General features: G+C 44.9%; 1 protein-coding gene across 3 annotated transcripts in view; it reads right to left on the bottom strand.

Moving 5' to 3' along the window:
- Positions 1–13,082, bottom strand: part of ALMS1 (ALMS1 centrosome and basal body associated protein) — a 141,654-nt gene extending 128,572 nt beyond the window's left edge. For all 3 annotated transcript variants that reach the window (XM_069205618.1, XM_069205619.1, XM_069205620.1), the window contains exon 1: positions 12,943–13,082. In XM_069205618.1, coding sequence (XP_069061719.1) covers positions 12,943–13,008 — 66 coding nt within the window. In that variant the 5' untranslated portion in view covers positions 13,009–13,082. The remainder of the gene's footprint in view (positions 1–12,942) is intronic.
- Between the last annotated feature and the right edge of the window lie 1,444 nt (positions 13,083–14,526).

Genomic DNA, 14,526 nt, shown 5'->3' with positions numbered 1-14,526 from the left:
TTCATAAAGAATTTCAGACGTAATACTGGGAAACTGTAGCTCTCGAAGATTGCTAACAGCAGTCACATACATAAACATGCAACCTTTTGAAAATGCAGCAATTGTATATTGCACAATGTGTAAATATAACAGATCAGTGCATTTGCACTTGCTAACGTTTATCCTTTCCAGTGGAAAAATCCCAGGTGTTCCCTTTCCTTTCCCACCCTGAAAACCTATTTACTCTGGTATTGACAGGATTAAAACTGCGACCGATTTCCGAGTCGAAAACAACCTGCTAAAGGTTACTGAATACCCACATGCTTTTGAGTTTTTGGCTATTCTCCTCCTTTCACAGTTGGCCCTAACACATTCACAAACCGTGACTAGATTCCCTCCCGCTTGGTGTAATAGTTCAGCAATTTAATTTGAAAGTAAGCCCATTCTGGTTTTGCGAACCACTAACTTGAAGTTGCTAACAAAACTTTATTTGGGCATCAGAATATCACATAGCAAGTTCTTATTGGTCTTTGAAGGCCAAACTTTTGAGGAATCGACTATTCGTAGGTTTGGCATTGATTATACAATTGTGCGTGTTTTGTGAGAAAGATGTGTGGTTCTTGATTTTCTATGGTGATGTGGTTTTCACTGATATTAGAGGATGTTTGTTAAGGACTTTTGCTGATTTAGCACTTCCTTGATCTTAGAGGGCGCTGGAGGGTATCTGGTTGTAGGCAGAAAATGAGAATGTATGGACTCGTACTTAGATCTCATAGGGAACCAATATCCTTCTGAACGCTAAGTGATTCTCAGTGGCTCTGATTTTTGCTCTTAAGGAATTCTAAAGTTTTGCAGATTAAATAGAAAAAGTAGTGCCACCAATGTTTTTCTTCCGATAACAAGGAATTATTAAGCACAGCGCAAGTCTGAACATAAATTCCTGGGTTGGGAATATTTTGAGAACTTTGCTTCAATTAATTTTGATCCTTTGCTGTTAATAGCTCTGCGAGGGATGATGCACAGTAGTTTCAAAGAAGATCTTCTTGCTATTGCAAGCCAATGTAGAGATTTCAGGACCAGAGAAATGTGGGTTCATATTTTACATTTAGAGGAAGTCTTGCAGCTAAGTGCTGGATTCTTTGTAGCCTTCTGATAGTTGAGAGTGGAGTGTTGTGGTATAGTTCATTAGAATAGGCACATCAGAATAGGCACGTCCTGGGAGGAGGAATGATGTAACTTGTACCTTTTGAGGAAATGCATGATGTGCAAAAAAAACATTTAAGTGTTTTCATTGTGCAGAAGGTTGATCGGGGCAGCCTGTTCACTTCAGTATTCATGGAAAGTGTAAAGTCAAACTAAATTCCAAGATTATGCACATTTGTGGCTATTTATGGTGAGGGTTCCGGTCCATCAGGCAGAAAGATAGAGGCTCATAGTTTTTCCAGTCACTGCAGGTCAGTATTTCAGTTTTTGAAACATTCATCTTGAGGTGATTCCACAGAGTCCATTGTTCTAGAACTAGGAGGCTGGTGTTAGGTTTTTATGTTTCTAGGTCCTTAGGTTTTCCAGCTTGAGAACGATCTGTGGGTTGTCAGCAAATCTGTAGCGGGTGAGTATGAAACTGTTTTTAAGATTTAGCAATGATTTTGTGCATATGTTAAAGAGTAGACCTGAGATGACATACTATCAGTCATTGCTCAACACAGACAAGACGGAAATAGTAATCTTGGGCAAAGACAGCTCAGTCTGCGACACCACATGGTAGCCTTCAAATCTCAGACCCACTCCTCTCCCGCCTTCACATGCAAAGAACCTCGGAACAGTAATCAACAACCAACTCACCATGACTGGCCAAGTGAATGCAGTCTCCATCTTCTGTTTCCACGCATACAAAGCCTTACCCAACATTGGCTCCACACATCTCAACAACCACATAAATTTCCATAAACCTACCAGATAACTCCGCTCAGTTACACTCCTACTCACACACATGCCCCACATACGCAAAACCAGATCCACCCGTAGTGCCTTCTTCTACCTCGCTCCTACAGCTGGGAACGACATGCCCATGCATAACAGAGCCACATCCTTAGTTCTTGAATTCCACAAGAAACAGAAGACCTAGCTATTCATCTAGCCCAAAACTGGCTCGGCTAATACAGCTTTTGCTTCAGAGCCAAGATAACCTCCCATGTGAGTTGTGAGCTATGTAAGTACACATTAGCATAACATTACCCTACATAGAAAACAAAAACAATGCATTCATTTACAACACCTTTTTACAAAGCAGACACGTACAATGCGTTTTAATGTTATTTAATTAAAAATACATTTACAACACATACTGTTTTACAAAGTGCATGTAGTGCAAATATATTTTAAATAAGATAACATTTAAATGCATTGTACATGTCTATTATTTAAATAAATTTATTGTTTGGAATTCGGTACCCTGGGAACCACCAACAAGATATATAACTAAGAGTACATAGTATATACTCCTCTTGTCTGGTTTCAAAGTTATTTTTGGGATTAATATGTCAAAGGCTGAGGACATCCATTCATAGGGTTTTCTGCTGGGTTTATTATTTCCAGTTGAGTACTTATCGTCAGGTATGATTCCACCTCCTGCATGTTCAGTTTGTTCCACTGTCTATAGGTTACAGTGGGTTAGTGGACTTTAGTTGATACTTCATTTGGGATATTGAATGAGAAAGTGATGATCAGTCCATGTAACAAGTGTGAGTGGTGGAACAGTAGTTTGTTCTAGATTTTATTACATCTAATCTAGGACCTGCTATGTGGTTGTGTCCGGAGACCATCTGTTGTACATGAGTGAGGTAGACCACAGAGATAACAGTAGTCCGGCAGCAGTGTGAGGGGATAGACAATATGGATGTGAAATTGTGCATAAAGAAGTAGGTATTAAGATAGTGGCAGAATGGAAATGTATGGTGTGAGTATGGATACATTTGTGTATAAAAATGTGTGTACAGTTGTGTAGAGGACATGAGAGTTTAACAGGTAATGGCAATTACTGCAGGAGTAGATGATTATCTTAGTTTGTAGGTGCAGGAGGTATATCTGCTTACTTCTTTTGAATGTGTTTCTGGGCAGACTTCTGGCCCTAGGCTCAAACAGACAGCACCATTAACCTGACACCCTTTACCTGAATGCCCAGGCAAGACGCCCTCAACTCTACGTTTAATTAACTCCAGTGAACAGGTGACCTGGGCCAATGGGAACCTAGCCACAGGAACCAACAGGATTCCAAACCTTAAACCCTACAACCAATAGTAACCCGTCTCTATAGATCAGGTAACCTTATAATTAAGGTGCTGAGCGAGGTGAGAGGGAAAGAAGAAATGCCTAACTTAGGTGACTCTGGGCCCAGCCCAATCACTTATCCTGAAACTGGTGAAGTTAGGGGGTCAGGGAGCTGGTGCTCTGCTCAGAATGTCCTTAGTTGTAGACTGAGTCAAAACACACTTTGCAGCTGCTCTTCAACACTGCAGGTAAGGAACAAATTTAACCAACTTAAAATGCTATGACACACTTTAAAAACCATCTCTAAAACACCTCAACAACTAGTGCAAAGCAGACTCTGTAACACAATTTAAAACAAATCAAGCAGCCTCTACACACACACACACAAACTCCGATACTGATTAAATGTTTTTGGCCTTTTTAACACTATAGTACAGTTTGTTTTTCGTTTTTTTAAAGGAAATCTTAGTTAGGCATACACAAACAAAACAACAGATTCAAATGGGAAATTGTGCAGCACACACTGCCTGGTCTGATCAGCTTTGTTCCAGGTCTTAGCTGCTCACAGCTCACAGAAACTGGGGGAAGGAGGCATCCAATGAAGATGCTACCAATTCTCAAGAAGAATCCCAAGCTTATTCCAAAAAAAGGAAATAGTCGATGATACCCTATGGAGTACAAAGCTCACAAATGTGCAGTGCAGGAAAGCGCCAACTGTCATTATGGTATATATAAACTCAATTAACTCTTGGCCATTGTGTGACACCTCATTCTGTGTTGTTGGAGATGCCACTGCAAAGCCAGTCACAACTTACCTGTTAAACTCTTACCTACCCCTCTACCTTTCTTTAAATCAAATTCCTCAACTTGAGTTGCATATCAAAGTGTTATCACTTAACAGGCATATTCTCTTTGTAGAGTACCATTAATTCTCTTTCTAGAAATTGATCAGGTGCCGAAAGTAATTCTTGAGACTCTCTATACTCATCTAACTTACCCATGTTCACACCACATTCTTCCATCTTACACATATTACAGCCTGAAAACGTGAAACAAAGTTGCCCAATAAATTTATGGGCAAGAATATTGTTCCTAAGTATTTAGTAGGCTGAAACCACTGGTGTTTCATGATCTTCTTGGCTCTCCATCAAAGTAAATTATTGTGACTTCTAGAACACCCCCTGGTACATGCGTGGTGCCTTTTATATTAATTAATCCATTGACAACATCCAAAAGTCCTACTAAGGACAAAAAAATTACTAGTTAATAATTGCTATTTTGTAGAGAGAGCCTAGCCTAACAAAATGTTTCTAGTGAGGTTAAAATGGTATGAACCATTCAGCCCCATTAACTCTCGTTTCAGATTCCAAAGGAATTATTCAACAAAGCAGCCAATGGCTCCTATGATACAATTGTAAGCCCTTACCCAAAGTTGTATGAGACGCTAACTTCAATGCTGCAAGTGTATAACTGTTAAAGCAGATATAGTTGAATATATTTTAGTAACTCAAAAGCAAAACAGTAAGTACGAAATTAATCATATTTATATATATATATATTAATAATACGATAAGGAAGGGTGGCCACAATCCACAGACATTAATTTTATCTGCAATACAAAATATATTTACAAAAGAAAAAAGTGCTGCAGCACAATGGGGGGTTAAAATGACCTGTACTATGTGATGTTGTAAGCAAGTGAATAAATATAGTGGTTCACATCACAGCAGAAATACAAGAAATAGTTTACCAGTTAGTTACCGAGCCACATTTCTATGAATTCCACTTTCAATAAATAATAGCTTGAACAGCCTGCCAAATGTCACCATTATCTACAGTCAAAGTGTAAAAATATAGACATTTTATTAATACGTGGGTTCTTCATTAAACAAGTGGGTGAATGAGTTCATTCAACTAATATGCCTTTTGTCATAACATCAACCAAGTTGATCAGCCAGGGCAAATTCTCAAATGTCTGCCCTGGAGTAAAGCCTTGCGTTTGGCAGATAGCAACAGTTGTCTTTGTTTATTTGAATTATAAGCAGTCGATACTCAGTAAGGTGGGAGTGTGGCACAGCTTGGTAGAAGATGTCACAGACTGCAAGGTTCAGTCAGTCAAATGGTTTATTTCGGATACAATGATCCATAAAACACATTTCATAACATCACATTTGGTCAAAAATATTCAATACAACAGTATTATATAAATTCTGCTTCTATAATTACATAGTAAATACTTAAAATGAGTCCATTCAATGCACTAATCATGCTATACTAATGCTAAAATGTTAAAACTAATAAAACTGATAAAACAGCACCCGTAGAGAAGCCTCCTATATGTATATCCTACGAACATGTATCTTGAAGGTTAAAGTTAAAACAAAACTAATGATCAAATCAAATGAAGACCATTTTGGATGCAGCTCATAATAACATTCCAATTAATTCATTAATTTGTTAACAACAGCCGGGGGATGCTTCTTTATGATCGAATCTCAGAATTACTGTTCACAAGAAAATTAACTTGGCTGCGATCAGAACTGATTGAAGGGTGCTTGTTTTACCCTGGGAATTAAAATATCATAGTCTCCTCTCGAGATAGATATAATAGTTCAACATACTTTATAAGAGCCTACTAAAGCCTCATCCAAAATCAACTGAGGAGGGTCCAAGAGGCCAAAGTAATGCCTTTGAGAACTAAAGAAACCTCTAGAGCTCTAAAAGCTCAATGCCGCCTTGTCTTGGACATGTGCAGCTATTGATAAAAATCGACTTATTCCAGACACTATATAAGGAATAGTGTTGGACTTTAAAATTCTTAAGGTTCCTGGTATTTCCCGATTCCTAAATTGTTGCAAATCTGATGAATCAATTTCCTTCTGGGCTTCTCGTAAGCTTTACAGAAGAGCAGCACGTGCTCTATAGTTTCAGTACTACCCATATTCCATAAACAACAGATTGGATCATTTCTGATATTATTCTGTTGGTCTCATTTACCAGTGAATGCCCTAACTTGAAGGGTATCATTTCGGAATTTCATATAAAGTGTTTTTGCACAACTTGGTTGGATTGTATCTAGCCACTCTTCAAAGCTGGGATTTGATTTACTATTTAAGAATTGGGAAGTCAACCTTCCCTTTGAATGCACTGTAAGAGTATGAGGTTCATCACAAAAGAAGTTAAGGCCAAGTCTAAAAAACCATGCCCTAACTTTGTGAAGTCGCGGAAAAGTTACAGATCTATCAAGATCCAACAACTCAATTAATGGTTCCCTATAATGGGTCAGATCTTGCGTTGTTCACAATCTGCACCAATAAAGCATTGGCCTCAAAGCTGCTAGATGGTCAATTTGTTTTAGATTCCGATCAATGAACATTGGAATCAGAGGTGTTGAAACAGGTAATCCTAATATAGCTCTCATATCAATCAATCAATCAAAGTATTTATAAAGCGCTCTACATACCCGTGAGGGTTTCAAGGCGCTGAGGGGAGGGGGTACTGCTACTGATCGAAGAGCCAGGTCTTGAGGAGTCTTCTGAAGGTGAGTATGTCATGGGTCTGCCGTAGGTTGGTCGGGAGGGTGTTCCAGGTCTTGGCGGCGAGGTAGGAGAAAGATCTGCTGCCGGAGGTCTTTCGTTGGATGCGGGGAACGACGGCGAGGGTGAGGTTTGTGGAGCGGAGTTGACGGGTGGGGGTGTAGAAGCTGAGTCTGTTGTTCAGGTAGGCTGGGCCGGTGTCGTGGAGTGCCTTGTGTGCGTGGGTGAGGAGCTTGGATGTGATCCTCTTGTCTACGGGGAGGAGATGATATTGAGGTCGTGTTGGTGGGCCACTTGTGCGAGGGGGGCCATGTAGATATTGAACAGCGTTGGGCTGAGGTATGAGCCCTGGGGTAAGCCGCAGATGATGTTGGTGGCTTCGGAATAGAAGGGAGGGAGGTGGGCTCTCTGGGTTCTGCAGGAGAGGAAGGAGGTGATCCAGTCGAGGGCTTTTTCTTGTATTCCGGTTTCGTGGAAGCATGTTTTTAGAGTGCGGTGGCAGACCGCGTCGAAGGCGGCTGACAAGTCCAGGAGGATGAGGGCTGATGTTTCGCCGTTGTCCATTTGGCGTCTGATGTCGTCTGTGGCGGCGAGAAGGGCAGTCTCGGTGCTGTGGTTTCATCTGAAACCGGACTGGGAGGGGTTCAGGGTGTCATTGTATTCGAGGTAGCTGGTCAGCTGTGTGTTGAAGATTTTCTCGATTACCTTCGCCGGGAACGGGAGTAGGGAGATGGGTCGGACGTTCCTGAGGTCCGCCTTTGACTTCTTGAGGAGGGAGTTGATTTCGGCGTGTTTCCAGCTTTCCGGGAATGTCGCTGTCTGGAAGGAGATGTTGATGACCTTCCTTAGTTGGGGTGCGATGACTGCGTCAGCTTTGTTGTATACGTGGTGCGGGCATGGGTCTGACGGTGATCCTGAGTGGATGGAGTTCATGGTCTTGCGTGTCTCGTCGTCGTTGACGTTGGTCCAGGAGGTCAGGCGGCTGGTGCGGGTGGTGTTAGCGGTGTGGGTTCTGGCGTGGTCGGGGTGATCGAGGTGTTGAAGCTGTTGTGGATGTCGGTGATCTTCTGGTGAAAGAAGGTGGCCAGTGAGTTGCAGAGTTCTTGTGATGGAGGGATGTCGTTGACGTTGGCGCTGGGGCTGGAGAGTTCTTTCATGATGTTGAGGAGCTCTTTGCTGTTGTGTGCGTTGTTATCCAGGCGGTCTTTGAAGGAGGATCTCTTGGCTAGTCTGATGAGTTAGTGATGTCTGCGGGTGGCGTCCTAGTGGGCTGCGTGTCTGTCGGGTGTGCGATCGTGAAGCCATTTCTTCTTTAGTTTCCGGCAGTCACGCTTTGAGGTTTGGAGCTCGTGGGTGAACCAGGTGGCTTTCTTGCTGGGCTGGTTGTTGGTGGTCCTCTTGAGTGGTGTGAGGGAGTTGGCGCAGTCGTTGATCCACTGCCTGAGGTTGTGGGCTACGGTGTCTTGGTCGGTGGGTTCGGATGGTGGGTTCTGGGCAAGGGTGCTGGTCAGCTGATCTTCAGAGACTTTGCTCCAGCAGCGGGGGGTGGTTGTTGGGTGCGGTGGTGCTTGGTAGGTTTCTTAAAGGTGAAGTGAATGCAGTGGTGGTCGGTCCAGTAGAGTTCGGTGTGGTTGAAGGCGACGTGGGTGCTTGTGGGGGAAGATGGGGTCAAGCGTGTGTCCGGCGATGTGGGTGGGTGCGGTGACGAGTTGTCTGAGGCCGAGGTTGGCGAGGTTGGTGATCAGGGTGGTGGAGTTGACGTTGTTGTTGTTCTTGAGGTGGAAGTTTAGGTCCCCGAGGAGGATGTAATCTGTGGAGGCGAGTGCGTAGGTGCTTGCGAGGTCGGCGATGGAGTCGCTGAAGGGTGCCCGTGGACCGGGGGTCTGTAAACGAGCGTCCCTCTGAGGGTGGTGTTGGGGGTCGTGTGGATTCGGAAATGCAGGTGTTCGGCGGTCTTGAGGGTGCTGTCCGTGTGGGTGTATACTTTAAGGGTGGATTTGTGGGCAATAGCTATGCCTCCTCCGATTCCGCTGGCGCAGTCCCTGCGGGTGATTTTGTAGCCGTCAGGGATGGCAATGGCGATGTCAGGTGCTGAAGAGGCATTCAACCAGGTCTCGGTCAGGAAGGCTACATCCGGGGCGGCGGTGTCAAGCAAGTATAGAGCTCGATGGCGTGCTTGCGTGCGGAGTGGGTGTTGAGGAGTATGCAGTGGAGGAGGTTGGTTCTGGTCATTGGAGAAGGGTCCGTGGGTGCTCTTGGGAGAGGACTGGAAGCAAGGTGCGGTGCGGCCAGGGTTGAGGGCATTGAGGTCGCTGGTAGTGTAGCAGCGTCTGGGGGTGTGGAGGGCCAGCGGACCGGGGGGTGGCGTTGGGCGCAGTGCTGGGCGCAGACCAGCCGCTGACGGGCTTGCCTATGGCGCGCCTCCGGCGCTGTCGCACAGCGCCCGCCATTAAGAAGGGGAGGTGGGGGGGAGGAGCAGCTGGGAGGCGGGAACGAATGGGGGTTCGAGGGCGGGCCGCAGGGACGCAGCGGCGGGGAAGGGAGACGGCTCGGGGGAGCCAGCCGAGGCACTGGGGCAGGAGGGCACACAAGGCAGCACAAAACGGGCAAGAAGCAAGGCGCAAACAGGAAAGCAAAAGCAAAAATAAATACAAAACAGAAAATACAGAATACGGTCACAGATCTAAGGCTTACCACTAGACACCAGGGATAGCCTCGAGCAGTTGGGAAGCGGCGGGGAGGGGAGACACAGGACAGCTGAGGGATGCTGTGCACGTGGGGAGTGTACCAGTGGCCAACAAGGGTCAAAGGTCATAAACGTATTTTCGTGCAGCGCTTGTTGTTTCATGTTAGTTATTCCCTACAGCTCTGCCCCATATAATGAACAGGTATCATTTTTGTTTTATCCACGTGAAGGACCCATGATAACTTAGAATCCATCATCACACCTAGATAAGTAAAATTTTTCACACATTCATGTTTTTGCCCTTGGATCATGAGGTTCCTCTTGAACGTTCTATGGGGTCTGTCAATCAGATAATTGGTCTTTTTTATGTTAATTTATAACTCTTTTAGTGTGCAATATTTGTTAAATTTTCCTAATAAAGTGTGTAGCCCTTTGGGGTCTGGGACATCAAAATTGTGTCATCTGCAAAAAGAAGTGTGGGGACAAAGTCCCCGCATATTTTTGGGGAGTCATGAACGCATTGCTTAAGCTGGTCGACTACATCATTAATAATGTGTGCAAGCACACACTCCTGTCTCACTCCCATATTAATAGGGATAGCATCTGTTAGTTCGCCATTCGGGCCCCACCGAACCTTTGCATAGTTGCCCTCATGCAACCTAACTACCTGGATTAAAACATTTTTCGGAATACCCTGTTTTCTTAGTGAGACCCACAAAGTACCCCAGGGACCAAATCAAAGGCAGCAGTTACATCTGCGAATGCAATGTAGAGATGACTTCCCTTCAATTTAGTGGAGCTCTACATGATACACTAGAGCTTGAAAACCTGGTCGATTGTGCTGGTTTGCGGCGTAAAGCTTAAGATATTACCTTCCTCCATCCAGTTCAGCTATTCTATTTCATAAACAGCTGAGTAAACCCAAAGGGGTGAAGAAAAAGCAGGGTAACCAGCCGTGTCTGGTCAAAGAAGGGCAAAGATTTCAGATGAGTAGTTGTAAAACGATTAACATGAAGTAATAAAAGGAAATTAAGTATTCATATATGAAGCAAGAGAAATAAGTATTTAGATGCTATTGTTCCTTTTATTTTGCACTGACCAGCCCACTTCGTTGTCATCCGCTTCCCCACATTCATTGTAGATACCCCCCCCCCTATCTGTCTGTTGTATGAGTAAACTCTCTCTCAGGCGTCCTACTTTCTCTTTGTGCCCTACACTTTCACTCTTGTACCCATATAGTCTCTTTGTCGTCTAAGGTACCATATCCTCTCCCACAAAGCTTAACCCATCATTTTCACTAAGGTAAACTCAATTAAAAAATCTAGGGTTGCCATCCATTGTTTCCCTAATTAAACAGAAAAATTGGGTTAGTTAAAACCTTGCACACTATATATCTGTGTGTATTTGTTTGTCACCTTTATGTCTATTTATCTCGATGCATAACAGAAAAATATTTTTTCAACAGTTTTTTTTGTTTATTACATTGATTTAGTGGTGTGTGCTACCTATTAGGCTTCTTCGGAGAGCTACAAGAAGTAGGCAATAAACACTTCCACATCCAATTATTTAGGGAAATAGAAATAGAAAATTACAATGACAGCCTGGGAAATGGGAGTCTGGAGTAAATATGAAAAGCAAGTAGTGTTATGGCATTCCTCTGAAACACTTAGACATACTTTGAACTAAAGCGCAGCTAAGTTAAAGAGGGGAAAGGCAGGAGTTGGCATGCCTTTGGTACTGGAATGCATGCCTTTACTCACAATAAAGCAGTACAGAGAGTACACCTGTGCTAGGATCAGCATGGTAAGTAACGGCAAAGGTGCTCACTAATTTATTTTTGTAGAATTTAAGGGTGTTCTGTATTGTGTACTATACTGTGTAAGGAGGGAGAAGCGTGGTTATCTGAGTTGCGTTATATCTGGGTTGTGTCATGGGGAAATCAGTGCCTGAACTGTTTGCTTCTGAGAGATGATTAGAGCACACTACATGAGTGTATTCCGTTGCTGACACTTAGAAGGGGCATTTCAACTGTGGATTCAGTAGACGCAAGATCATTGCTTCTAGTAAAGCTCTATTTGCGTGTATCAAGGGTAACTAAAGCAAAGCTCATCTATGGATATCCGACAGTGTAAGGCCATTATTTTAAGTGGATAACTCTGAAATACAACACATAAGGGGTCATTCTGACGCCGCCCGCCAAAGTTACCCCGTCGAAAGACCGATCCGCGGCGGGGTCATTTCGACTTTCCCGCTGGGCCGGCGGGCGACCGCCAAAAGATCGCCCGCCGGCCCAGCTGGAAAGGCCCTGCAACAATGAAGCCGGCTCCGAATGGAGCCGGCGGAGTTGCAGGGGTGCGACGGGTGCAGTTGCACCCGTCGCGATTTTCACTGTCTGCAATGCAGACAGTGAAAATCCTTGTGGGGCCCTGTTAGGGGGCCCCTGCACTGACCATGCCAGTGGCATGGGCAGTGCATGGGCCCCCAGGGCCCCCACGACACCTCTTCCCGCCATCCTGTTCCTGGCGGTAAAAACCGCCAGAAACAGGATGGCGGGAAGGGGGTCGGAATCTCCATGGCGGCGCTGCAAGCAGCGCCGCCATGGAGATTCAGCCCAGCCAGGGGTATTCTGGCATGAAACCGCTGGATCCCCTTTTCTGACCGCGGCTTTACCGCCGCGGTCAGAATGGGCACTGAAGCACCGCCAGCTTGTTGGCGGCACTTCCGCGTCCCTCCACCCTGGCGGTCATAGACCGCCAGGGTTGGAATGAGGCCCATAGCCTTTTATTATAGCCAAAGGCCGATCACAGTCACCTCTTGTCCACTGGTGACTCTGGGATCATCTTGCAGTATGCAATACTGAGCACAGAGCAAGTTGACAAAGCAGCACCTGGGACCAACCAACATCGACGCCCCCTCATTGCTAAGACTGAAAGGCTGAAAGCACCAGCGGCAGAGGATGCTCTAAGCAATACTCAATGGTTCAATGCTCTCCCTCCGGACGACATGCTGGATGCTGCTCGGTGCACCAACAGTCCAGCCCAGGGGGCCCACATCCAGCAGGGATGACTGCAGAGACCGGGGTCACTGCACAGACATCAAGCTGACCAGTGTAAGTAAAACCACACTCAAGGGGTCTCACCACACACATAAGTATCACAGTGACTTGGGACTTAAATAGGTAGGAAAAGCGCGCAGCTGCTAATCTATAATCACAAATGCATAAAATAAGCAGATCAAGCCTGAGCAGTTCATACACCCTTTAACATTGCATTTTGGTACTTTCTTTTTTCCTTTATAAGTACTGGACTGCAGGCACTGGTATTCCATATAAAATGTCCTGAAAGAATTGCTGAGATCGGCTATATGCCACACAACATAAACTCTATGTGAGTTCCAAGCCCTGGCAATGTTGTTCCAGGGGCAATGCACATATCCTGCTGGGGGTGCCCTGATGCCCAACGCCCTACCGCTCACCGATGCTGGGGGGCTCCCTGACGGCTCTTCCCGGGGGCTCCCTATTGCCCCTTCTTCAGGATCCATCCTGCTTCTCGTCTGTTGTCCTCACCCTGTCTCCAGCTTTCCAAATGCACAGTGACAAGCACCACGCATGCGCACTCCAGTCTTGGTCGCCGTTGAAGCCCTGGAAGCACTCCGAGAGGATGGTGCGCATGCGCACAACGCACACCGACGACTCCAGGAGTGGTTGCTATGGACGCGAAGCCCAGGCCAAGCACCGACTGCGCGAGGAGCGGGAGGAGAGAGCGGGAAGAGGGCGTGGCTGGCAAGCTAAGTGACAACACCTAGCATGAAACAAAAGAAGGACATGAGAACAAGAAGCACGAAACAGACAAAGGACGAGAGACACAGAAAGGAGAGCCTGAGCACGCCATGACGTAGATAAGAAGGGTGTTTCATCTAGGTCCGGGAACCATAGAATACCTTTACAACTCCGACTGAATCAATATATCAGAAAACTAAACGCTTTGATTGTTTTGCTCAAAACGGAGAGGTTAGGTTTGCTGCATTGGCAAGGACTTTATCAGTCCAAAAAATTGTCAACCTTTGGAATTACTGCACTATCAATGTAAGTACATACTCACCATGCTCTAAATTGGTTGACTCTGTACATCATTGTATATTTGTAGGAAACAAAATTATATGGCCGCACGCTTCCTTAACTTGTGACTATCAGTCTTTCCAAGATGGCCGACAAGAGCCCATGTTTTTTGCGCCGCGAGAGCACAGTCTGCCCTGGTGAGAGCGAGAACCTATTGGGCCGTTGTCCTTTTTTTTCCCAGAATAAAAACAAGCACTGGTAAAGCTAATCGGTATCTCATTTGTGACAAGTCGCCCTTGACAATGGTTTTCCATACATGCCAACATTTTAGAACAGGAAAGTGGATATTTTGCAAAAGAACATCAGGGAAGTGCTTCCCCCCCCCCTACTTCAATCGAAGCAGGCAGTTTTAGACAAGAGACGGGTAAAATAAATTAATTTATGGCTTCGAAAGTCGAGTGTCTCCCACCTAAATCGGATCTGTTGCATTCCTTCCAAGTATCGCACACCATGGAGTTATACTATCGCAGTTTAATGCTACTTTCTGCATTACCACACTAAAATGCATTATTCATGCATAAAGTATTCTCAGCCCTTCTTTCTGGAAGCAATATTTTATGCCTGGTCCACGCATGATGTGCTGCCACAGTCCAGGTTTTTTCTTTGAATCCTGGAACTTCTAGTCTTGGTTTATTTACTATAAAATAGGACTACAAATTACAGAATTCAAAGGAAAAATCTGGCCTTGAGTAGCACCTCACACATGGACCTGGGAAACTTGGCAGCTATGCTCTTGCTCATATCTTCAATGTGGGTCCATAAATCACCTCGTCTGCTCCCTGTGCTGTGTTTTTTTTTGCACCTAACCTTCACCAAGTGAGGGTTAGACATATAGCTGACTTATAAGTTACTTAAGTGCAGTGTAAAATGGCTGTGAAATAACGTGGACGTTATTTCACTCAGGCTGCAGTGGCAGGCCTGTGTAAGAATTGTCAGAGCTC

Source organism: Pleurodeles waltl, chromosome 1_2 (genome assembly GCF_031143425.1).
Source record: "Pleurodeles waltl isolate 20211129_DDA chromosome 1_2, aPleWal1.hap1.20221129, whole genome shotgun sequence".
In the NCBI taxonomy this organism is placed as follows: domain Eukaryota; kingdom Metazoa; phylum Chordata; class Amphibia; order Caudata; family Salamandridae; genus Pleurodeles; species Pleurodeles waltl.
This window is presented reverse-complemented; position numbering and strand designations above follow the sequence as displayed.